The sequence below is a fragment of the Macrobrachium nipponense genome, chromosome 1, assembly GCF_015104395.2.
Source record: "Macrobrachium nipponense isolate FS-2020 chromosome 1, ASM1510439v2, whole genome shotgun sequence".
Lineage (NCBI taxonomy): Eukaryota > Metazoa > Arthropoda > Malacostraca > Decapoda > Palaemonidae > Macrobrachium > Macrobrachium nipponense.
The window spans coordinates 186688913-186716227 of record NC_087200.1 but is presented as its reverse complement, the minus strand read 5'-3'; the positions used below and the strand labels follow the sequence as shown (position 1 = coordinate 186716227).

General features: G+C 41.8%; 1 protein-coding gene across 1 annotated transcript in view; it reads right to left on the bottom strand.

The window, feature by feature from the left end:
- Positions 1–27315, bottom strand: part of LOC135219926 (xylosyltransferase oxt-like) — a 313007-nt gene that overhangs the window by 19095 nt on the left and 266597 nt on the right. The window contains exons 14-16 of the mRNA XM_064257145.1: positions 17791–17910; positions 17103–17336; positions 13069–13223 (exon numbers count right to left, since the gene is read on the bottom strand). Of these exons, the coding sequence (XP_064113215.1) occupies positions 13069–13223; positions 17103–17336; positions 17791–17910 (509 nt within the window). The remainder of the gene's footprint in view (positions 1–13068; positions 13224–17102; positions 17337–17790; positions 17911–27315) is intronic.

Genomic DNA, 27315 nt, shown 5'->3' with positions numbered 1-27315 from the left:
AATATTCTTTTCTTGGAATCTGATAAAAGGGATTCAACTTTGAGACAGTATGATGCTGCAGTCAAAAAGTTGGCAATCTTCCTGAGAGAATCAGATATTAGAATCATGACAATCAATTCAGCTATATCCTTTTTCAGATCTTTATTTGAAAAAGGCTTAGCAGCTAGCACTATTACGACAAACAAGTCAGCCTTGAAGAAGATTTTTCAACTTGGGTTCAACATAGACTTGACAGACTCTTACTTCTCATCTATTCCCAAGGCTTGTGCTAGACTCAGACCTTCAGTGAGGCCTACGTCAGTGTCGTGGTTCTTGAATGATGTTCTAAAGCTGGCTTCAGAAACAGACAATATGACATGTTCATTTATAATGCTCTTAAGAAAAACTCTATTTTTATTAAGCTTGGCTTCAGGAGCTAGAATTTCAGAACTGTCGGCGTTATCCAGAGATACGAATCATATAGAATTTTTTCCCTTCCCCCACAGGGGAAGTTCTACTTTCTCCGGAACGTAGCTTTTTAGCAAAGAATGAGGATCCTTTGTTGAGGTGGGAACCGTGGAAGGTTATACCCCTTCCACAAGATGTTTCTCTTTGTCCAGTATCGACCTTACGAGCCTTTCTGTCCAGGACATCCATCATCCTCGTCGGGTCCTCTCTTTAAGAGAGAAAAAGGTGGTACTTTATCTTATTAAAGGTATCAGGCAACAGATCCTGTACTTTATTAAGCAAGCCAACCCTGATTCCTTCCCTAAAGCTCATGATGTCAGGGCAGTTGCCACCTCAATTAACTATTTCCAACACATGAATTTTGATGATTTGAAAAAGTATACTGGATGGAAATCGCCGACAGTATTTAAGCGTCATTACTTAAAGTCCTTGGAAGCTCTGAAATTTTCAGCAGTTGCGGCGGGAAACATAGTTTCCCCCGACTCTGCTTAATCTTAAGTTGAAGATCCAGTTCTCCTTTCTACCTATCTCATTCAACAGTTTGTCTATACCTACCATGTTCATCTACGTCTACCTTGAGTCTTAGCTGCTCTTGTGATGGCTACAGTGGGTGTCCCTTATTTTTTTGCTAGGGTCACCCACAATTGTTTGTGATATTCTGATCTCTATGATGTGGTCCCCGTTTAATTTTATGCTAGGGGTGACACATCTACATTTGCAATGGTTTACGGGTTTTGTATACAAAGTCATATAAATTTGTTTATTAAATTATTTTCTAAGTTTGTTCAAATTCAATTTATTATTATAATTGCTTTATTTACTTTGTACATATTAACTATACACAAATGTTAAAATCAACATATATCCCATGTAAGCCCTGTACATATATGTTAACTTTAAGTTAATTTTAAGGAATATTTTCTAACTTGTATAATTGTGTATATGTATATTTCTTAGCAATTATATTTCTTTATTTTATTTTAAGTTTTATTGAGACCTTATTTATTTATTTTCTTTACAATCTTGTGCTAATTCTCTGGTACGATTTCGCGCAGCGACACGAACTGAGCCCAGAAAAGGGATTTTGACGTAAGGAAAAATCTACTTCTGGGCGATTGGTTCGTGTCGCCCAGCGAAATCCCACCCTACCCATCCCTGCGCTCAAGATTGTCTGCTAACTTCAGTCGGCAGCGTGGGATGGAGTAGTAGTAGTTGCTGCCCACTCTGTGGGTCGGCTCCCCTCTTGTGGGGGTTTTGTCGTAGGAGATTTCTATTGGTAAGTGGTTCGTGGTAGTGGTCTCACTCGCCCTAGTGTTCATACCGACGCCCTCTTAGAGGGTGAGCGAGTCAGTGGTACTGACCTTTTCTTTATTTTATTTATTCTCTGGTATGTGTTAGTGCATTTACCTTAGAAATAATGGATTAAAGGGATATTTCGCTGGGCGACACGAACCAATCGCCCAGAAATAGATTTTTCCTTACATCAAAATCCCTTTTATGGTGAATTTATGAAAAAAATAACATTTTCTTTACGTCCACACGGTAACTCTTCTGAAAAAATCATACGTGCGATTGTGATAATGTTTGCACCATTTTAAATTAGCTGTTACATAAAGTTTTACATATGAAAATGTGCGCAATTTCATGTAGAATACAACAATAAATAATTGAAGGTTGTAGCTTTTCTCATTTTTGAAATACTTTGACTCTACCGAAATGGTCGAAAAACGCAATTGTAAGCTAAAACTCTTACAGTCTAGTAATATTCAGTCATTTATCTTAAACTTAAAACAAATTCGAAGTCTCTAGCAAAATATTTATATTTATGGTGAATTTAAAAAAAAATCTTTCCTTCCCTCCGCGCGCGGATTCTCCGCCACAAATCTCCGAAATACGTACGTCCCATTCTCGGAATATTTGCTCCATTTCATATTAGGTATTTCATAGAGTTTTATATATGAAAATGTGCGCAATTTCATGTAGAATAAAATGAAAAATATTTGAAGGTTGTAGCTTTTCTTATTTCTGAAATAATTGCATATAAAAAATATATATATAAAAAAATTCTACATTCGGTCAAATTTGACTCATCAGATATGGTCGAAAACTGCAATTGTAAGCTAATACTCTTACAGTATAGTAATATTCAATCATCTGTCTTCATTTTGAAAGAAATTGGAAGTCTCTAGGACAATATTTAGATTTATGGTGAATTTAAAAAAAAAATATTTGTTTACGTCCGCGCGTTACGAATTCATGCATTATTTTGTGATAATATTTTCTCTGTGCTGCTTTTATCGTTTTACAATGTGTTATATACCAAAATGATCGCAATTTAGTGTACAATACAACGAAAAAAAGTAGCTTGTTACCTTTAACCGTTTTGCGCACAGCGCGATTTGAATACAATTATATATGAAATTTCGTTTTTGTGCTATCATATATCGCATTATTTATATATGATAATGATAATTTTTTTCATTTCTGATGGTTGCATACTAAACTTCAGGCAATGACAAAAAAAGGAGCCAAAAATGAACTCTTAATCTTGAAAACTAAGCGCGCTGTGATTTTTTGAAAAAAAAAAATTTCCGCTTCCGCGCTCACTCCGAAACCCCTCCAGCACACGGGAGACAATTTTTTATTTACCGCTCCGGCGTAAGAGGGTTAAAGGGGTTTTAAATATTCACTTTTAGCTATTCGCGGGGGGTCTGGTACCCATCTCTGCGAATATGGGGGATCTACTGTAGTCTGGTCCCCATGGAGCTCTGGTTAGACCAAGGAAGGGTAACTCCTTGAGGACTCAAGAGCGACTACCAAAAATAGATTTTCCCAATGCCAAAATCTGGTATTTTACTCAAATATTTTCCATGTTAATTGTACAGCTATGTAAAATTTTTTATTGTTACTGTTTCTTTATTAATTTACATTGCTTTCAACTCTAAAAGATTATGCTAAAGCTTTTACTGTCCTGCAGTTTATAATTTATATTAATAATAAGGATTTTATTTTACTTTACAGGTACTGTTTTATATAAATAGTAAATAAATGCTTTATCACAACAAAGAAAATGAAATGGTACTATGAAAGAAAACAACAATGCTTACGTATAGAGGGGTAACTTAATTAGTTGCTATATGATGACTTTGGGGGGTTTTGGGATGGTTTGAGGTGTATTTTTGTTTGTAATGATATTAAACTGTTTTAGTATGACAACTTACCTTTATTTGAACTATCAAATTGACAGTTATACTCATTTTACAGTAGTTCAAGAGGTAGGGTGAGGTGTGACCCCCAAATTTTTGCCCTTCAAAAATTATTCTATCATGTATCTCAAGTATCATGTGAGTTAAATTTACAAGACCAAATAACAATAGGTCAACCTCTTTTCCTCCTATTTATCTATTCAATTTTTTTGTTTGGCTAACCATTTTCCTCCATCTCTTCATCTAACCCATCTTCTTGTTAAGTTTAAAAAAGTAAAAGAGAATGCCAAAAGTATCGTTAGTAATATTATGCTTGTTGTGTAGATGCATACAGCCAGAAACAGCTGATGTGCTCTGCATGTGTGTGTGTGTAGAATCTACTGGTCATTTTTACCAGATACATGTAAAATTGGAATAGCCACAATGCCCTCTTAACTTCTCACATTCCTTGCTCTTTTTTGGACATGCTTGTAACTACAAAACCTTGCGCTCCAACTTAAAAGAAATTTGAAGAAGTCACGATGTCCAGTAGCGGGAAACGAATCTGCGACACCATAATCATGGGTTCGTTTCCCACATCACGACTTCTTCAAATTTCTTTGAAGTTGGAGCACAAGGCTTTGAAATTACATGCATATCCAAAAATGAACAAAGAATGTGAGAAGTTAAGAGGGGCATAGTGGCTATTCCAATTTTACATGTATCTGGTAAAAATGACCAATAGATTCTACACACACACACACACACACACACACACATGCATGCATATATAAGGGATTTTGACAAAGGAAAAATCTATTTCTGGCTGAGGACCTGTGTTGCCCAGTGAAATGCTCCTTATAGCACTCATTTCTAAGGTATAAATATTGCTAAATATACAAGAGAAAAAGCCATATGGAATGCCAGGGTTATACCCGGCTCGCTCACCCTCTTAGGGCCTCGGTATGGTATCTGGGGTGTGTGAAAACCACTAACAGAGGTCCTCTGCCAATTAGACTTCTCCTTTCTCAAATTCCCCCACTCTAAAGAGGGGTCGTTCCACGGCCATCTACTGCCTGCTACTGCTACCACTCACGCCCCGTCCGACATTCCTGAAATAGCACCCAAGCTTGGGCCAGCTCAGGGTGAGGAAGAGCGAGGGGGATGGGTTCACTGGGCAACACAGGTCCTCACCCAGAAATAGATTTTTCCTTTGTCAAAATCCCTTTTCTGGGCTCAACCTGTGTTGTTCCGTAAGATAGTAACAGAGGATTGGCCACACAAGCTTGGTAAGTACAGTGTAAGCGAAGCTACTGGAAGGAGAAATAAAATTTATCTGACTAATAACACATTTTAATAGAGTTCCTTATCAATAATGATCCTTCAATTTATAACATCATAAGCAAAGGTAAATATGTACAAAACTGGTATGACCAAAGTAATACCATCACCAACTAGTACAAAAATAACTATATACAGAATAATATCCCACGAATATGTACAGTACAGGAGTGGGTTGATGTGCAATTCAGATGAGGGCCAAGGCAAAAGATAGGGAATATAAGCGAGGCAGGTAGGAGAGAAAGTACTAAAAGGTAGTTACTAACCATTAAGAATAGTCATTATTGTTATAACTAGGCTGTATCAGGGGGAACAGTGTTCCCTGCTGCCACTGTTGAATATTTAAGGGTCTCTAAAGACTTTAGGTAGTGGCGTTTAAATACTGTCGGGGATTTCCAACCCGTATATTTCTTAAGGTCATCAAAGTTCATATGATGAAAATAATTAACTGAGGTAGCCACCGCCCGGATATCATGTACATATGGAACTGAGTCCGGGTTGGTTTGTTTAATAAAATAAAGAATTTGTTGTCTGATTGCCTTCAGGGAAATGCTTCTGCCATTCTCTCTAATAAATAAGGGACCTGAAGACATTTTAGAAGTTCTGTCCAGATAGGTTTTCAACATATTTACAGGGCATAGAGATAGATCTTGTGGAAGAGGGACAATCTTCCATGGAGACCACCTGTTCTGTGGGTCTTCATTCTTTGCCAGGAATTTTCTATCTGGAGAGATTAGAACTTCTCCGGACGGGAGGAAATCAATATGGTTTGGTTCTCTGGAGAGAGCCGACAGTTCAGATATTCTGGCCCCTGAGGCCAGACTTACTAGAAATAATGTTTTCCTGAGAAGGGTTAAATATGAACATGATTCGTTATCAGTGTCTGAAGCTAGTTTAAGTACGTCATTTAGGAACCAGGAGACCGTGTGAGGACGGTCTGCTGGTCTCAGCCTGGCACAAGGTCTCGGGATAGACGAGAAATACGAATCTGTTAGATCAATACTAAAGCCAAACTGAAATATTTTCTTCAAGGCGGATTTAGTTGTAGTAATGGTACTAGCTGCTAGACCTTTTTCAAACAGAGTCCTAAAGAATGAAACTGCCAGATTCGTAGTCATTGTCTGCACCCTTGAGTCTTTTAGAAAGGTGGCTAGCTTTCTTACTACTGAATCATACTGCCGTAGCGTCAATTCTCTTTTGTCTGATTCTAGGAACAATGTGTTTAGAGGGTCAATATTGGCATTCTTTTTTGCCCCAAAATTCATGAAGTCCATAAAGTTAGGGCATTCTTAATTTTTGAGGAAGCTGACACAGTCCAAGTTTGTACTATTTGTGTCAGCCTCGGGTTAGGAATCCGCCTGGGGCGGAGTCTCAATTCTACCAGAAGAGGAAACCAATTGCTCTTTGGCCAGTTGGGAGCTACCAGCGCTATCTGTCCTTTGAAAGAGGTTTATTGGTGGAAATAGGTAAATCCTCTGCAAAATGTTCCAATCTATGGACATGGCATCTGTGGCGTGAGCCCGAGGGTCCAAATTGGGAGCCACATAACACTATAGTTTGTGGTTGGATTCCGTGGCAAACAGGTCTACTTGAAGGTCCGGAATCTCTCGGCAAATCCAATTGAACAATCTTGCGTCTAGAAACCATTCTGAATCCAGTGAAGTTGTCCTTGACAGTGCGTCCGCAACAACATTCCTTACTCCTGCCAGGTGAGTGGCTGACAGGTACCAATGGTTTTTCGCTGCCAGTGAAAATAATGCTACCATCACATGATTTATGTGGCTCGACTTGGAACCTCCTCTGTTTATGCAGTGAACTATTGCTGCACTGTCCAAAACTAGTCTGATGTGGATTTTCTTGGCCGGAGTTAAGTCTCTTTAGGGTCAGAAACACGGCTATGGCTTCTAGTACATTGATATGAAGTTGGGGAATAACCTCCCCAACCGCTTAGTGAGGCGTCCGTGTGGACTACTAACGCCGGCGGAGGAAATTGTATCGGTACTGATTTTGCTAGATTTGTAACTTTCGTCCAAGGATGGAGTCTCTTCCACAATATCATCGGGATCCGGGAGATTTTGTCCCGGGATCTCTTGTTAGCTCTTGTCCGCCAAACTCGGTTGATGTCCTTCAGTTTGCCTTTTAACTGGAGGTCTGTTACTGAAGCAAACTGAAGTGAACCTAAGACTCTTTCTTGGTTCCTCCGAGACGTCTGCTTGTCCCTGAGGAATCATCTTGTGGCTTTCGCTATCTCTTTGCGCTTCTCCGGCAGGATAGATAGCTTGTGTGTGGTCAGGTCCCATTGTATTCCCAACCATTGAAAACGTGATGCCGTTTCTGGAATCCTAGGTATTCTACGAATTCTATTACTTTGGTTGTCGCCCTGCGACATTCCTTGTCACTGGTTGCCCAAACGAGCCAATCGTCTAGATAGGCTACTAGCATTATCCCTTGAGCTCTTAATTCTTGTACTACTGTCTCTGCTATCTTTGTGAATATTCTGGGCTCTATATTGAGCCCGAATGGCATGACCTTGAAGGCGTAAGTCTGATTTCCTAGTTTGAAGCCTAGGAATGGAGAAAAATGCCTTGCTACTGGGACATGATAGTAAGCGTCTGTAAGATCTATAGAGGTGGTGACGGCCCCGCGGGGAGGTAAAGTCCGCACCTGCGAGACAGTTAGCATGCGGAACTTGTCGCATTGAATGTATGAATTCAGATGGGACAAGTCCAGAATTATTCTTCGTTTGTCCGAGTCCTTTTTTGGTGCGCTGAACACGCATCCTTGAAATTTCAAGTATTTGACTTTCTTTATGACCTTTAGAAGAAGGTCTTTGGTGTAGTCTACTAGGTCCGCCGTTGGGTTTTGATAGAAACTGGTTGGTGGAGGAGGCCCTTTTATCCAACTCCACCCCAGTCCTTTTGATATTATGCTGTGAGCCCACTTGCTAAACTTCCTACCTCCCCAGCTCCCCTGGAAACCTCTGCCTCTGGCGGAGGCTCTGGCGCCGGCTCTGTGCCGGAAAGTCCCTCTTGCTCTGCTACCCCTAGCAAATCTGTTATAACCTGGAAACGCCCCTTGTGCTTCAAAGGAGGCGTTGAAGGCCGGAGATGAGACTCGGCCGAACTCTGAGGTTGCTGAGACGTCTGGCTCTGCAACAGTACAAATTGTTGCTGGGGCTGAGCCTTTGAAGAGAGTGTTGGCTAAGCTGGGCTACAGGGACTGCCTGTACCACAGCTTGGGGCTGGGAGGTCTGGAAGGACTGGAACTTCCTAGGCCTCTTTCTGCCTCTGGGATGCGCTCCGGAGGGTTCAAATTTCCTCTTGGAAATAAGACCCCAGAGGACTCGTAGGTTCTGGTTTGTCCTGGATGCTTCCCCGAGAACAGTATTCACCATACCCTCATGGAATAGGTTGGCTACCCAGATTGGAGCTTTAATGAGCCTGTTGGGCTCATGTCTGATAGAAGCATCAGCTAAGACGTGCTTCCTGCAGTTCCTTCTTGCTATGGCGAAGTCATATACATCACACTGAAGGGTTTGTAATAGTGACTTCGTTAAGACTTTGAATAGAGGCTCTTCAGCGTAGACAAGGGATGTCATCTCCGCTGTAGTGACTGAGTTGATGGACCTAATCAGTCTACATCTTACCCATATTCCGCCTTGACCATAGCCTCCGGGAGCCGAGGTAGTCGCTCGCTGAATTGAGTGGAACCACAGTCTGGGTTGAGCTTTCCTACTGTAAACGTTGCTGGGGCATCCACCCAGCACTCCAGGTCTCCTGGAAAGAGCAGGGAGGTTAGGTCTGTCTCCCTGAGTTGAGGCATTGGTTTTTCATCCATTGCCGCCTGCAAGGTCAGCTTTACGACTTTTGATGTGCATGGAGTTGGAGTTTCGTCCCCTACCACAAACATGGTGTATGTGTCTTTATGTGGTGTCAACTTGGTGTTGACACACTCCCAATCTGTTAGAGCATGAACCCATGCCGATTGGGCTTGGTCTCTAGGGTAGATAACGGTCTCCTTTGGGACCTTATCCACCCTTACCAATGCCGCCTCTGTTAGCCGGACGTAGCCCGGGAAGGGGAATTGGAGGCCCAGCGGGTAGAACTCAAAGTCTTCTACTTTCCGGGTCCCACATCCCTCGATTGTCAACATGCCTTCTGAGAATGGGGCATGGACTGCGAGCCGCCATGGGTTGTTGTTAATGAATGGCAGGAGTTTTGATGCGTCTGGAACCACAAAGGGTTGTTGTGTGTGTCCGGACCGGAGGAGTTCCGCCATCAAGCTCCCCTGATTTTGCAGCCTTTGGGTCAAGGACTGAATGGACTGTCCCGACGTCTCTAGGCTTGAAACGAGCTGAGATGACATTTCTTGGAACTTGGTCTGAACCAAGTTGCCCATCTCCTGCATAAGCAGACTTGAAAAGGTTGCTGGGTCAAAGCCGGACTCCATGGGTCTGGCTCTGGAACCTTTAGCTCTCGACCTCTGGTGCGGGGGAGCAGCTTTAGCCGAGTCCGCCACTGGCTTAGAAGCTGATGACGTACTGGCAGGGCTTGTTTTGGGAGGTTTTGGGGGCTTGGTAGCCTTCGGTAGAGGCTTCTTAATGGTTTTTATCTTCGGGATTACCGAGCACAACCTGTCCCTATGGTTCGTGGATTTCCCGGTAAATCCCTGGAAGGAAGAAGAATGAGACCGACTAAAGGACAGAACTTTAGTCCGGATACCACCTGCCTCACTTACCTCCCTACCTTGTCCTTGTGTGTCGACGACCATCGGCTCATGCTCTACACTGATGGCTGCTACCTCCCCGATGACCTCTTCTCCTAGTCCCTCCAGTTCTTCCGGTAAGACCTGGGTTTCTTCGCGGATCTTGGCTATGATAGGAGCCGCCACATCCGCCGCTACAGCTGCCGACATCTTCGCATTGGGGTAGAGGAGGGAGCACATCTCCTCTGACAGCATGTAGGGCTGCTTGGATTTGACGTTCCTACCAAATCCGCCGACCCAGATCTTGAGGGTTGCCAACGAACCAGCCTTGAGGGCCTGTAAGAGATAGTCAAATCAGGACCTTTTGTCCTTATGTCTATTGATCCATAATTCCATATTGATCTACGTAACTCAATGTAACTCAATATAATTCTCAGAGTATCATTTAGTTCAAATGGTACCTACCGACTCGTTAGTGCGGTCAGTCACAAGTGTATAACACACTCCGCAGCCATCAGGGTGCCACACCAGGAGGTCATCCACCTGGATTGCACACCCAGCATGGGACCTGCAGACCTCATGTCCGCACAGCTGTTGAAGAACTGCCGTGTATGCAGTCTCCTGACAGTGTACCATCTGTAAGTTTAAATGATACATAAGTATCGCTAAATGGACCTGCCGGAATTGCATCCAGCGGGGATGAGTTGAGTCCGGCGGGACGTGCGTGTTTACTACATTACTAATAATATACTAATTCATCTCCTAAAGTTCCTGCGTGCTCCGGATCCATAATCTCGCTCTCGTCGTGAGTGTCTTAACAAGATTGGCTTGGTACGAGCAGAACAGGGAAAGGATAAACCTGGCCTGAGTCCGATCACACCGGAGTAGCAATTCCCAGTATTATGGGAGTGCTTCTCTTAGCCCCAATCTGCCCCCACCGGAGTGGTAAGCAGAGATCACTGACAGAGTGCTGAAAAAGGGGGGAGCGACGGGAACTTAGTATGTGTTGTTCCAGTCCCAGAATACCCGATGGGGTGATATATAGGCCATCGTAGTAAAAACGAACCGGAAACATACCCTGGAGGTATAAATATAAAACTAAACTCTAAAACTACTTAATTAAACTCTGTCTGTCTTCGTCTACTCTGTATTCCGCCCATTCGTTATTGCTATAATTATAGTTCCGGGTCTGGCCTAGTAGGAGCAAAACAGGGAAAATAGGTAAAACCTAGGCCTGAGTCTGCTCAACTTGGGAATTGTAGCTATTGTCAATGTAATAGGAACAAATTCTCTAGCCCAGTTCCGGCCCCACCGGAGTGGGAAAATAGCAAAAAGAATAAGAATCCGGGGATAGAGTGGCAAAAACATGGTAATCCAACCCGGCATATACCATCTCGATGAGTTAGGTGGCCATCCATATCTCGCCGATGTGGACGCCAACCGGTGTAATACCCGCAGAGCATCAAGAGCTATCCCACTCCCCCAAACATCCCCCTTCCCCTTCAATCAAGGTTACGGCTCTAGCTGTTATTACCAGAAGGTAACGTAGAGCGAGCCAATATCGCCCCACCGAAGTGGGCCCCGGAGGGAGGGAGGCGCCGAGAGGAGTGGCACGCTCGTGGTCGGTTGGTCACGGTAACTGGTCAGGTGGGACAACTCCTCCGAGAAGCTGTGAACCAACCTACACCAAAGGGTCAGAAGACTTAAAATAGGCATGCACTTACAAATAATAAACAATTGATAAGATAAAACAGGAGGTCCTGACGTGAGAAGGGGGAGAGGGGAGAGGGGAGAGGGGAGGGGGAGTGTGAAAGACCACTTGAGCAGCTAGCCTACCCTCCAGAATCGGAACACCGATCTGGTCAGGTGGGCCAGGGTGGCTCTGAGCAGCTAGCCTAACCCTCCAAAATTGGAGTATAACTCCGATCTGGTCAGGTAGGCCAGGGTGGCTCTATGCTCTATAGAACACCACAAGGAGGCCACTATAAGGGCTAACTTAACCCTCCATAATCGAATTTCGATCAAGTCAGGTAAACACTAGCCCCTACAGACGAGCCAGGAATACGTTTCTCTAGTACTGGCTATACAACCAAACCAACGAATCGGTTGGTATCGTCAGTGTATACTAACTAAAAGGGGGTCGCGATATCCCCTGCCTAGCCTACCTTCCAAAACCAATTTTGGTCTGGTCGGGTAGGCTAGGGTATCCACTCACGTCAGGAACAATCTTATCTAATGCAAATATCATAAAATTCCTAACAAATGCTTAAATTAATGTTAAACACGACAACAATCAGTATGAAGAACTGATTGAAAGTCGTCATGATATTGTTATGAATATGCACGCAGGTAGCGAAGCACACAAGATGGCTGACTCGGGAGCGGCGTAATGCTGGGCTCCCGCTACGTATCATCAATCAAAAACAAACTCATAAATTGCATCGCTACCCTACTGTGAACAAAAATGGCAATTGCAGTACTCAACTTAGGTGAGGAAGCTTCCTGATGATCAGACATCTCGGAAACTACGCAAAAACCTGCCACGATATCACACACGTGCGATCGCAAAAAGTGCTATTAAAGGAATGTCGGACAGGGCGTGAGTAGTAGCAGTAGCGGGCAGTAGATGGCCGCGGAACAGCCCCTCTTTAGAGCGGGGGAATTTGAGAAAGGAGAAGTCTAATTGGCAGAGGACCTCTGGTAGTGGTTTTCACACGGCCCAGATACCATACCGACGCCCTATGAGGGTGAGCGAGCCGGGTATAACCCTGGCATTTCATATGGCTTTTTCTCTTGTATATTTAGCAATATTTATACCTTAGAAATGAGTGCTATAAGGAGCATTTCACGGGACGACACAGGTTGAGCCCAGAAAGAAAGAAAGAAAGAAAGAAAGATAGATAGATAGAGATAGAAGATAGATAGATAGATAGATAGATAGATAGATAGATAGATAGATATATATATATATATATATATATATATATATATATATATATATATATATATATATATATATATATATATATATATATATCTGCATAGCTTAGATATTGTCTTATTCAATTCACTTTATTTTACTTATCTTTCTTTTCTTCTTTTTTTTATAGTTTATTCTTTATTTCTAAACATTATATTATGCAATGGCTACTTCCTCTAATAGGCCCCTTGGATTTACTGCATTTTGATTTTCCAGTTACGTATAATAATAATAATAATAATAATAATAATAATAATAATAATAATAATAATAATAATAATAATAATAATAATAATAATAACAGTATACAAGAAACCATCTACTGTGTCAAAGAAAATAGAAAGGCTCTGAAAACCCCATCTAATTAGCATTAGAAATAGAAAATTCAAGAACTATGAAAGAACTCTCTACCTGGCTTCCTTGATGGTTATCTGGCGACCATTCATAAACTGATATGGAAGAACTACAAATGTGTGCGTAGCTATCACAACATTGTCAATGATCACTCTGACTGACCAGGATCCAGGAAGAAGTGGCTTATGCATATCAAACTTGTGAGAGACAACCTGAAAACAGAATAAAATTTGCATGACCATTATCCAGGAAGAATTTGATGATGCTTGTCAACCTTGAGAGACATGTCAACAGAATATCATTTTGCATGAAAATTATACTACACCACACTCTGAACTTGGGGATATAAAGTGCCTAGCCTTGCTAAGTGCTTTCAATAAATATGACAAATTTTTTAATCAATCTGTATTTTTCATAGCTAACAAACCTGAGGTCTTAACAATAGGATAATTTCTTCTAGAGCCTGCTGGAAACCGGTTAAAACCAATCGAAGATTGTTAAGCAAGAAATCTGTGGCATCTGGCAACTCCTGCATATACGAGGTGGATGTTGATCACCAACCAGGCTTGGAACCTCGTGACGCACCAGTCTTTCTTCCAACAAAGGATATGAGAGGGGCAGCTAGAGGTGGGCAGTTAAGACCTCAGGTTGGTTAACCATTAAAAAAACAAATTGATTAAAAAAAAATTGTCATTTGTTCATACAAGGAACAAACCTTTGGTCTTAACAATAGGATAGACTCATACTTGGAGGGAGGTACAAGTACCCTGAACCGGCTTGGGATTCAGCCCACCTAACCACCCTTCTGAGAAGATCGATTTCTAAAGAAGGGGGTTTGAGCCCGTGAGAGAATAGATAAACAAGTACATACCTAAAAACTCAACCTTCTGGGATTAAACACAATGAGGCATGTCCAGAGTCATTGCATTTGTGGAAGGTAAAAAGAACTCTGCCTGTTCAAGCAACAAACCACATAGGCCACAGGGATTTATTACTACTCCCCTCTCCCCTTGTTAGAGAGGAGTAAGTGCTACTGAGAAGCAAATTTGTCTATTGTACAGGAATAAACCAAGTAACTGCAACCAGTAAGGCTGCCACACTGACCTATATCAGACCAGTTCCAGCTTATGATGTGTCATATTTTTCAACCTGCCTGGAAGAAGAAAAAAGGAAAAAAGAGAAAGGAGACCAGCCATCTCCCTCATTCCATCTCACACGCAATCATTTTAGGTGAGATACAAACTGTCCTGTGGAGAGCACTGGATGAGCTACATAAATTGATGGGCAGCTGTCACCATCAGACCCAAGGAAAAAAAGTGTCCTAGGACCTGTGGGCAATGTCCTTCTGGAAAAGGAAGTGAATGTGGTCTGCTGAAGCCAAGAACCAGCATTCAAAACCCTATGAACAGACAAGTTCTTCTTAATTGCCAGAGACAAACTCATTCCTCTGAAGTCATATGCTCTAGCCTGCACAGACTCTGTGACAGAACTATCCAATGAGGAATATGCCTACTTAATCACCAGAATGAAAGACAATCTTGTAACCCTCATTTTGGACCGACCGGGTGACCTATCACTATAGAACAACTCCTCTAATGAGTAGCATACTGATTGTATAACATCATGAGGGATCATCTCATAGGAAGTCTACTGTTGAAGATGCACATTTCCTTGGCAGCCCAAGGACTTCTCCCAGGTCTACAGTGCTTTTACTTTGTCATGCAAAAGTTTACAGTAGGAGATTTTGAGTATATCTGTTCTGAGTTTTAAGACATCCCAATGGCATATCCTATTGTCTTTTCAGTCTACTTGGACGTCCTTGTTAGACCTCTGATTCTAGAGGTCTTCTATTCATGGTCTCAGAATTGTTGACCGGAGATGAAAACTACTTTCTATCGCCAGCCCCACTGATTTAACCGTCAAAATGCACCGTGTGGAGTCATCACCTCTGTGGAGCCCATGGTAAGCTACATTCCAAGCAGGAGAATTGTGGTGGCCAACAACCTAGCCATTGGGGTAAAGTCCTATGTATGGAGTGGTCTCTGCATCAGAACATAGTGATTCACTGTTCTTTCTTTGGGAAAGACTCATGTTAGATCTCTTTGCCACTCGTTTCACCAAGAAACTGTAGGTCTACTTCTTGGAGGTTTAGGATCCTCTTCCTCAAGTAGAGGACGCTCTTCTGCATCCTTGGCACAATCTCTATGGTATGCTTTCCCCCAGTTCTGCCAGATCGGTCAGGTTCTGAACAGAGTAATCTGCCGAATCAGTCAAGTCATAGTAGTGAGACCCAGGAATTTCAGGATGTCCTTGGTGGTGCCTCTGTGTCCACAGGCAAAATGGTTCCTAGAACTTCTGTATCTTCTGTCAGAGGTTCCAAATAAATCCTCTATGGAACCTCTCTTGCTAGTCTCGTGGAAATGCTCCAACAGTCGGTAAGATCTCTGTTGCTTCACAGCCGGGGACCATCGAGTATCTCTTGAGAGTGAGAAGCTTTTCTTGCAAAGCAGCAGGACACATGTCCAGCTATCTCAGGAGGTCTCCTTTAGCAGTTTACCAGGGCAAGTAGTCCAACTACCATGGTTGGGGTGTTGACAGTGTTTCTCTCCACTCAGTATTTCAGTGAGTGGATAATGGATTTTCTATTCTTTCACATCATCTCAGCTTCTGGGGACTACAGGGCCACCTTCGGGTAAATCCTGTGCATCATGATTTCTCGGGTAAATCCTGTGCATCCTGGGAAATCATGGTGTTGTTCAGGAGTTTTGAACAGTCCTTTTCAACAAGAAAGCTCAAACGCGCCATCAGTCGGGAATCTGACTCTTAAAGACAGTTTTCCTGTTAGCCTTAGCTTCCTCAAACAGAGCGGATGAACTTCATGGCCTGGGTTATGACAGTAAAAGCACCAGGGGCGAGTGGTCTGTGGCCTTCAAACTTGTCCCGGATTTTGTAGGTGAGACTCAAAATCTCTCAGTTCATGATCGCAAATTTCTCTCTTTTTCATTCTTCTCCTGAATGAATTGGTGGACAATGATCCATAGGAGTTTTTGCCTTGTCCTGTCAGAACTCTGCCCTGACCAAAGGTCTAAGTGTCATAGACTGTGTTAGCACCGGTCGGTCCAGAATGGAAGTTTCCAAGATCTTTTCATTCTGGCCATGTGAGGTGATTAACCAGGCATACTCCTCATCAGATAGATCTGTCACAGAGTCTGTGCAGGCTAGAGCATAAGATTTCAGAGGAATGAGTTCCTCTCTGGCAATTAAGAAGAACTTGTCTGTTCATAGGGTTTTGAATGCTGGTTCTTGGCTTCAGCAGACCACATTCACTTCCTTTTCCAGAAGGACACTGCCCACAGGTCCTTGGACACTTTTTTCCTTCGGTCCAGATGGCTGGTCTCCTCCTTTCTCTTTTTTCCTTTCTTCTTTCTGCAGGCGGGTTGAAGAATATAAAATGTCATAAGATGGAACTGGTCTGATACAGGTGAGTGTGGCAGCCATACTGGTCGCAGTTATTTGGTTTGTTCCTGTACAATAAACAAATCTGCTTCACAGAAGCACTTACTCCTCTTTCCCTGAGGCCTATGTTGTTTCTTACTTGAACAGACAGTTCTTTTTACCTTCCACGAATCCAATGAATCTGGACACGTCTCATTGTGTTTAATCCCAGAAGGTTGAGTTTTTAGATACTCGTTTATCTTTTCTCTCATGGGCTCAGACGAAGTTCAATTCAACTCTTATGATTATGATACCTGTTAAGAAGGTACTTCTGTACAGTTATATGTTCAGTAGGAAAGAGTGTGTGGAAGAGTTAGAGGATAAGTGGATAGATGGACAATAGTCACAAAGGGAAAGACAATAGCCATAGAACAGATGTACATGGCAAGACAAGAGTAGAGTACAAGTACATGCATGTTAGTATCACTGATGACATGTCAAGCCAAAGATAACTCGTTAGATTTTACAAACATTTCCATTATAGCATGACTAGCTAAACTGATCAAGGAACAAATGATATTAGACAAAATCTTATTAAGAAACAAGTCTAGAAAAAAATATGAGTTTACAAAAGGACCACAATGTTTAAAACAAACCTGGTCTCCAGCTTCCAGGGTTATTTCTTCAGCAACTTTTGCTCCTACAGGATCCATCAATAATAGGAGAGGTTGTTGCACAGTCTCCTCCTCTTCTTCTTCACCACCAACATTATCACTTTTAGCGCCTGTCCAGCGAGTTATGACTGTTATATCACTATTTGGACCTAATGCTCCTCCCAAGTTTCGGAAGACTTGCTCCTTAACATCAAAGTCAGATCCAACTTCAACACTCTGAAAACAAATTCAATAATATCAATGATAAATTCTAATAAACAGAATATCACACAAAGATAAAATGCAGCATGAACCACACCATAACCTGAACTCTGAAGGGTCTTATATTATCTGGGATATTAAATACTTGAATGCTTTAGACACTGCTATTGTACAAGTTCAGCAAGAAATATATTAGCATTAAACGCTAAAATGTGTCAAAACAATCCTCAATTTAATTATTTAGCATTCTATTATTTCCATGTATGAATTTATATGCCATGTATGAATTTATATAAAAACATAAAGTGGAAAATCTGAAATATTACACTACTCTATAACAATTAATTTTCATTAATTCTTCACAAAGTTGTTTGTTTTAAATTTTAAAAACAATAGGGTACCATGAAAACAAAAATATATATATACATCAAAACATTACTGTATAAAAAACTACACAGGTTATACTTACAATAATCCTATACACTGATTTGTCAAAAGGGGGACGATATTTATTGTGGGGGAAAAACCACGTCTCTAAATTAAAGCTGGCTTCATTCTTGATGTTTCCGACATATTGGACTAAAATTCCCTGCAAAAATTCAAAGGTGTTGATGATTGCAATTCTTCAGTAATAAATTCAATATCTGTGATCACAGACAAGTAATATTTAAATAATTTGGGTTTACTGAAATGGTTTTGAAAAATTAATTCCTGTATGCTAAAGTGAAAAAAAACCCTAAATTATATAAAAAAAAATTCTAATAACTACAAAGTGCCTAAAAAATTTATTAATGGATTCATGACTAAAAAATAATCTAAACACAAAGATTATTAAGCTGATATCTCACATAGCAGTTTTATAAGCACTGCAATGGTTGTCAGTTAGGTAACCTCCTTCATTGTGTTCATTAACTTCTGCATAAGAAAGAAAACTCCTGAATCTCCAAATCCTCTGCTTTATGGACACAAGGATCCCTATCTGCCTTCTCCAACGATTCCACAAGGTTTAGCGCAGGAGCATAGGATCTATCAGACCCTGACATTCTTGTAGACTCAACACCTGATGCAGAGGAAAGAGATGTCTGGATCACTGGCTCAAGATGCAGAAAACCCTTTCTTCCATGACAGATGTGCATCATCAAGTAGCCTGGAAGGGCAATAGTCACATCCTTGGGTGCAAGATGAATGTCGGTAGTGGTCTCTCCTTGACGATCGTGATGAGGAGTGTTGTCGTGGCAAAGAAGAGTGATTCAGCAAACCCGAACAATCTGGTGTAGAACCACGGCCATGGTTAGCCACAAATCCGTCTCTATCTGGTGTAGAACCACGGTTGTATCCTTATTGACCTTACGGCCATGTCTAGTCACACATCCGTCTCTATCTTCGTGGCCCATCTATTCACATATCCATGTCTGTGAGAATCAGGGGAGGAATCACAATCTCTTTTGGTCGAACATAATCTAGAGCAAGGGCAAGACAAATGTCTGGAAGGCCTAGGACTTACTGGACTTCTGAAAGGTCAGACATGAGTGTGAAATAAAAGAATGTCTCTCATAGCTGAACTATAACAATATGATGACTTCTAGACATGGACAGAGGAGGATCCACCATTCGAGATTTCTTGATCGGAGCCTTGTCGTCTTTTCTCTGAACTTGCACAGGACAAATTAGAGAAGTAACTACTACTGTAGTGTTCCTCTCAGAATGAGATTCTTGAGGGTGAGAGACTGACAGACGAGACACATCATCTACGAGAATATATATGTGTGCGGACAAGTCACAGATGTTGTCTAAAGGCAAAGAAGAGGAAATGGTCCTTCATTTCTTTGGGGAGAGGATCAGTTACAAAATCTTTAATCCTCAAACGAACAGGGGAACAAATACTAGAAGACGACGACGAGGATGAAGACGAAGAAAGAGACTTACACCGCCTCCTCTTAAGAACACAGCCGTATTCTCTCAAAAGACTGAATTGATTGTGTCAAACATAGCCTGAATGAAAGAGTTCACAGTATGAGCCGCAGCAGATGACATCATAGCAGGAGCCAGCTGTGATGTTATGGGAGCAGACGAACTCTGTACATAAGCTGTTGGTACTGCTGTAGCCTGAACGGGTGGCAATCCAAGAAGATGTGTATTAAATACCAGTGATATCGCACTAAACGGTGTAGAGCAAGACCTGGCAGAGTGGAGGATGAAAGGGCTAGGAACTGTCATGGTAGCCAACACTGGAATTTGCGAAGACATGAAGTGGGGTAACAGGCCATCTAAGGTTGGTACTCCTGATAGGCCTAATGAGGCCCAAATGACCAACAACTTCTGCACATCTAACCTAAAACACCCTGCTTCCTTGTACTTCCAACAGCAGAAGGACCATCAAAGGCACTTCCTCTGCCACAAGCAGGGAACCTAAAAAAAGGACAACCAAATTGTCCTGAGAAAGTAACAAGTGTCAAGGAGATTACCTCCTTAACTCTTCTAAAATAGCCCTAAGACCAGTTACATCGGCCTCTAATTTGCCAGATCTCATATCCTGGCCAAAAAAGGGAGCTTTGAAAGAAGAAAATTTGAAGTAGTATTAGTACTAGAAAAACTGCGAGTGGCAAAAGCTGCAATCTGAAAGGTTTTGAAAAGATGAGAAACTTTTACTCCTAACCTCACTTCTTGTCTTAGAGTCAGAAGAATTTTTTTTTTCTGTCTTTTCCTATATTATCTGCTTCATGCATCTCCTTATACTTAAGCATTCATTATTTCTTCTAACCATAAAAAGAACAACCTTGTTCCTAAATTTAACACATGTTGTGACCGTTGTAAACTGAAGAGTAAAGATGGGAAATACAACCCCCTTACCTTACACACTTGAAACTTGTCTTCATCCTCTTTGGATGACATCCTTTATGATGACAAAACACAAGAAAAGCCAAACCAAACACTAAAAACAATCTAATTATCAACAAAATCAAGCAAACACTCTCCAATGCATACTTGCAGACCAATGACAGAAAAACCTAAATGGAAAACTACAGACGCTCAACCCACCCAAAAGGGATGGATCCATAGATAGTTCAAACTAAATGATGCTCGTAATTTTCTAGTTTTCACACACTATTGTCCTCCCACCTGATGTGGGAATCATAAACATGAGGTAAGATTCATTTCATTCAAAAATATTGTTTAATATATTTAGCTAGATTATTATGCACTACATAATTAATCATACTGTACTTACCTTAAATTCATCACTGACTTGATAAGAATTGGCTTCTAATACTGCTGATGCATACAAATGGCATTCTCTATTCTTAGAGATAAGTAACTGCGTTACCGTCTTAGTACTAAGTCTGGCTGCAGCATTGTACAGTGTTACGCTCACATCATTACTTCCTGCTGGCCGATCTTCGTGGTGGTAGCGATTCTCCCAGTAACTTTCTAAGCCTTGAGTTGCTATAATCAAAACATTTCACTTCAATATATGACATTTATGTAATCAAAAGATAGTGTCACATTCCTTTCACAACAAATGCACTGAATGCCTTCAAGGATTTGGTTACAGCAGTAAGATAAGCTGGTATCAAGAAAAAGTTATACCTTAGGAATCTCTAAGTCTACCATCACCCAAATGAATACCTGAGCAGTTCTAACCCCCCTCAGTTAGGGGTCTGTGGCTTCAACAACTATTGTTTTTTTGTAGTTTCTCAAGGTACAATTTAAATAATTTATTATCTTATATTACTGTATATACTTGTGTATCATGCGACTTTTGAACACCTAATTTTTGAAAATAATTTTAAGGGGGGTCACATCATGCATGAGCCATAAATTTATAAAATTAGTTTATGCAATATTCATAAATTAGCATTGTATTATACAATACAATCAAAACAAATATGTACACATCTTTTCCATGGATCTTTTAAAAAGTTATACTTTACCTCACTGTATCCAATAATATTGTATGTATTCCCATATTACAATTGTATTAAAAAAATACAAGCATAGCGATCATGTGCCATTTGCATTGTTTAGGTTTTCATGAACATGGACAATGATATAGCATTCAGGAATTTTTGTTTACGTATCTATTAAATTTCCACTTAATAGATACGTACACATTGAAACAACAGTAAAAACTGTTCTTTCATGCCCAGTAGTTTTGATTAAAATACTTTTCTCTCCAATTTTGCTTATGGTCGAGTTTGATGGCATAGCAGTTTAAGGGCTTCATCCATGTAGCCAATGTACAATACTCTATAGTCATTATCAGCCTGAACATTGTTTTCTAAGCTTCAGATAAAACTTGCAACTTAAATTTAGCAGTATATTTCCTTGCCTGTATTTTCTCCATAGCAAATAAAGGGTATAATGTAAAAATATATCAGTCCTATTCTACATGATGTCATTTGTAACATAACTACAGTAATTGTTTACAATTGAATGATGGTTGAAATGCAAGCAAAACAGCTGTTGTTGTCCAATTCAGCTGTTCATAGCTGCTTCTCATTCAGTTGTTTATGGTTGCATGCATTTAGGCATCTAATATAATATTACTAACAATACTTTTATCATTCATACTCATTTACTTTTTAACTAGTAATTCAACTGGAAGATGGGATAAAGAGATGGTGGAAAAGAGATTAGTCCATTGTAATTTGGTATCTCAAAAAAAAAAAAAGGAACTTGCATGATACACAAGATACATGATAAAATTCTTATGGGAGAAAATTTGTGCATCGCATGATACGGGAGATCACGAGTTACACAAGTATATAAGGTAAGTACAAATGCATTATTAGACAACTAGAAAATCTCCCATATCAGATTATTTCAACTAGAGACACTGATATTCCCCTATTAGTTAATGTTCAATGAAAACATGTATAGTATGTTCTAACCCGTAAATGAATACAGTAGTGCTTCAGGATACGAAATTAAACCATTCCAAAGCAGCCTTCTTAACCTGATTTTTTCGTATCTCGAACTACGTTTTACATGTAAATTGCCTAATTCGTTCCAAGCCCTCCAAAAACACCACAGTAAATTTTATAATAAAGCTAAATTGACCAATAAACAATGAAATACAACAATTTGGACCATTCAATACCTAACATAACCTATACTGTACCTTTAAATAAAGTGTATTAGTGTACATGGTACAAGAAATACTGTAGTACATACGTACATATGTAGTAAAATGTGGAACCTTACCTTTCGAGAGGCAATCTCCGAAAGTGGCGACAGAGGAGGAGGACAAATGGCAGAAAACATGAACACTTAACTTTACGAACCACTTTAAAAATTGGCAGAAAACATTAACATGATATTGTCATGTTACAATAAAGCTTTATACATACTTACCTGACAGATATATACTTAGCTATAGACTCCGTCATCTCCGACAGAATTTCAAATTTCGCGGCACACGCTACCGGTAGGTCAGGTGATCTACCGCCCTGCCCTGGGTGGCAGGACTAGGAACCATTCCCGTTTTCTAATCAGAATTCTTCTCTTCCACCTGTCTCCTGCGGGGAGGCTGGGTGGGCCATTAATCGTATATATCTGTCAGGTAAGTATGTATAAAAATGATATTGTTATAATACAATAAAGTTTCATACATACTTACCTGGCAGATATATACATAGCTAAGACTCCGTCGTCCCCGACAGAAATTCAAATTTCGCGCCACTCGCTACCGGTAGGTCAGGTGATCTACCTGCCTGCCCTGGGCGGCAGGACTAGGAACCATTCCCGTTTTCTATCATATTTTCTCTCTTCCACCTGTCTCCTGCGGGGAGGCTGGGTGGGCCATTAATCGTATATATCTGCCAGGTAAGTATGTATGAAACTTTATTGTATTATAACAATATCATTTTCATACAATGAACTTACCTGTCAGATATATACATAGCTGATTGGCACCCTTTGGTGGAGGGTCAGAGACAGCTAATATGGAATAGACAGGTAAACAACATATGTTGTAGGTATAAAAGAAAAAACCTTGGTTCCTACCTGATAGGTGGTAGACTTCGTGGCTGTAGCCCGGTAGTCTGCATCACCTCAAGACTTTAGCGAGATATTAGATCTATGGCTAGAGTTCTTGTGGGTCTGTCAATGGGTATAAGAACCGCTTACTCGGCAGAGCCTAAAAGGACTTTGTCAATGGGTACTGGACCACTTCTATGACAACACACCTTGTGAAGGAGCATAACCAATCCCGACCACCTGATCCTAACCACCATGTTAGTATATAGAATTGTTCTGAGTTATCCCCGAACTCATAACAAACAACCCATAACTCGAAACGAAAAACTCATTCATACAAAAATTCTCAAAAAAAATTTTTAATACTCCCCTAAAAGATATCACAAGAGTTCCTTACTGAACAACAGTGACTGGCCGCCAGTGCAGCACCGAGCCCTCTTTGTCAGCAGAAATCTAGAACAATATCTAGTAGAAGGTATGTACAAAATTAAGGATTGGTGTTTGCTCCCGTACCCAGTATTGTATCCGCCGATACAAATGGTCCCAGAGAAAAACATTTCTCGTAGGTCACGCGAATGTCTTTAAGATAGTGAGATGCAAAAAACTGAATTGCACCTCCAATATGTCGTGTCAATGATTTTCTTTAATAATGACATATTCTTCTGAAAAGAGAGAGACGTCGCCACTGCTCTAACTTCATGGGCTTTTACTCATTAAAAGCGGAAAAGAGTCGTCAGGACAGAACTTGTGAGCATCCGTAATGACGCTCCTAATGAAGAGGCTAATGCGGTTCTTAGACATGATTCTTGTGGGTCCTTAATCGAACACCAAAGACTTGTCTAGAGCCTCCCATTTGTTTCTTTCTTTGTAAGAAGAACTTCAAGGCTCTTACCGGGCAAAGAGACCTCTCTGTTTCTCTCCCTACTAGACTCGATAAGCCTTTGATCTCGAATCTCTTGGGCCAGGGATTCGATGGATTTCATTCTTCGCTAGAAACAGAGTTCTCAAACGAGCAAAAGGCCGAGTCTTTGTTTTAAAGCCGACTTCATTCTTCTAGGGCATGAAGTTCGCCCAACTCTTTTGGCTGTCGCCAAAGATAGGAGAAACAAGCATTTTCTTGTTATATCCCTGAACGAAGCTACGTGGGGGAGGCTCAAATCTGTCAGACGAAAGGAACTTGAGAACTACGTCCAGGTTCCAGCTGGGTGGAGTTAGTTCCTTCGATTTTGTCGTTTCAAAACGATCTAATCAAAGTCGTGCAAGATCTTTATTGTCAGCAATGTCTAGGCCTCTGTTTCTAAATACTGACGACAGCATGCTTCTGTATCCTTGATTGTCGATACAGACAAATGAGAGACCTCTCTCAAGAACAATAGTAAATCGGCGATTTCGGTTATAGAGGTACTGGAGGAGGACAACTTCTTAGACTTACACCACCTTCTGAATACCTCCCACTTAGACTGATAGACTCGTCTAGTGGAAGCTCTGCGGGCTCTAGCGATAGCGCTTGCAGCTTCGCGAGAAAACCCCCTCGCTCTGACAAGTCTTTCGATAGTCGAAAGGCAGTCAGAGCGAGAGCGGGGAGGTTTTGATTGAAACCTCTCGAAAGTGTGGCTGTCTGAGAAGATCCATCCCTTTTTCTTTTTGGAAATTTGGAGAGGGTCTTGGGAAGTCTACTGTCCACTCCAGCACCTCTGCAAACCAATCTTGTGCTGGCCAAAACGGGTGGGGCTATCAGGGTCATCCTTGTCCCGTTGGACGCTACGAACTTTTCTCAACACTTGTCCCAGGATTTTGAAAGGGGGGAAAGCGTACACGTCCACATGAGACCAGTCCAGCAGGAAGGCGTCGACCACGAGAGCTCTTGGGTCTTCCACCACTGAACAAAGGACTTCCAGCCTTTTGGAAAGGAATGTGGCGAACAGATCTACGTGAGGAGTGCCCCAAAGATCCCCAAAAGACTCTGACACACCTCTGAATGAAGAGTCCATTCTGTGTGAAGACCTGGCTTCTCCTGCTAAGTCTGTCCGCCTGGGATGTTTCTCGTCCCCTGAACAAATCTTGTTAGGAGGGCGATGTTTCTTGTGAGGACCCAAATTAGCAGATCTCTTGCTATCTCGTAAAGCGGACACTGAGTGTGTTCTCCTGCTTTCGAATGTAGGAGCAGGGCTGTAGTGTTGGTCCACATTCACTTGGACCACACTGTTTTCCTTCACAAAAGGGTTCGAAGAACTGTAGCGCTAAGTGAACTGCTAGAAGTTCTTTGCAATTTATGTGCCAGGACACCTGTGCCCTGCCTTCCAGGTGCCTGACACTTCTCTCGGTCCTAGTGTTGCTCCCCAACCCTTCTCCGATGCGTCGGAATACAACACTCGGCTTGGGTTCGGAACTTCCAGAGAAAGTTCCCTTGTTCTCTTTTAGAGGGGACAACCACCATTGCAGGTGTGGTTTCATCTCCATTGGAAGGAGAAAACTGTCGGAGAGAAGTCCCGTCTTCCTTCCGATTCCACGATCTCCCTTAGGAAAAACAAAAAAACTGAAGAGGGCGAAGATGTAGTCTTCCTAGAGGAAAGAACTGTTCGAACGAGGAAAGGGTGCCTAGTAGGCTTAACCATTCCCTCGCCGAAGTTTGTTCTTTCCATAAGAAGAGAGAGGACTTTTTCCAAGCCTCTCACGATTCTCTCTTGCGAAGGAAATACTCGAAAAACCCCGAGAATCCATCTGAATCCCCAGATAGACCAAGTTCTGTCTGGGAATCAGCTGTGACTTCTCGAGGTTCACGAGTAGTCCCAACGCCTTTATCAGGTCTAGGGTCAAAGAAAGGTCCTCCAAACACTGTCTCTCTGTTCTGGCCCTGATGAGCCAATCGTCCAAAATATAGAGAGATGTTGACGCCTTTGAGGTGAAGAAACCTCGCCACATTCTTCATCAGGCTTGTGAAGACCTGAGGAGCTGTGGATAGGCCGAAACACAAGGCCCTGAACTGAAAGATCCTTCCCCCGTCATGAAACGGAGGTACTTCTTCGACGAAGGGTGAATCGGGACATGAAAATAGGCGTCCTGGAGATCCAGCGACACCATCCAATCTCCTTGACGTAATGCCGCAAGGACTGAGGCCGAAGTCTCCATAGAGAACTTCTCCTTTCGAACGAACTTGTTCAGAGCGCTGACATCTAGAACTGGTCTCCAGCCCCCGAGGCTTTCGCAACCAGGAAAAGCCGATTGTAAAACCCCGGAGCGTTTTGCTCTAGAACCAGTTCTATAGCTCTTTTGTCCCACATTTGATTCACCATCAGACGAAGAGTATCCATCAGTACAGGGTCCCTGTATCTGGCTGACAGTTCCCGCGGAATGGCGTTAGTGAGGACTGTCTTGGAAGGGGATAAGATATCCCTTCCTGATTATGGACATGGAAGAGGCGTCTGAGTTTATGAGTGACCAGGCGTCTGCAAATTCGAGAAGCCTGGCCCCCACTGGTGTTTGGAGGCTGTCTGTCTCACTTCCCTTCTTAAAGGGACGGGAAGGAGAACCTTACCTCTCCTCTCAAGACCTCTTCTCTTAGAGGTAGCTCTGGAGAGAGGCCCTCCTCGAAAGGGAGGTGAACGTAGAAGTCGGTCCTTTCTTGTCAACAGAAACAAGAGGTCTCTTCTTCCCTTGCAGTTTGCAGGAGAAGATCCTGAGTCGCCTTCTCAGTCAGTGATCGAGAAATGTCCTTCACTAAACTGAGAAGGAAACAGGAAGTCAGACATGGGGAGCGAAAAAACCAGGGCTGCTCTTTGTGAGGGAGAAACCGCCTTGGTTAGGAATGAACTAAAAATACTCCTCTTCTTAAGGAGTACTGCTCCGAAAAGAGAGGAGATTTCTCCCGATCCGTTCTTGTACTGCCTTGTCAATACAAGCAAGAATACTGAGAATGACTTCGGGGTCAAGACCATCCGAGTCATGAGCTTTCTTAGACATCACCCCAAGGGACCAGTCTAGGAAATTAAACACTTCCAAAATATGGAAGAGTCCC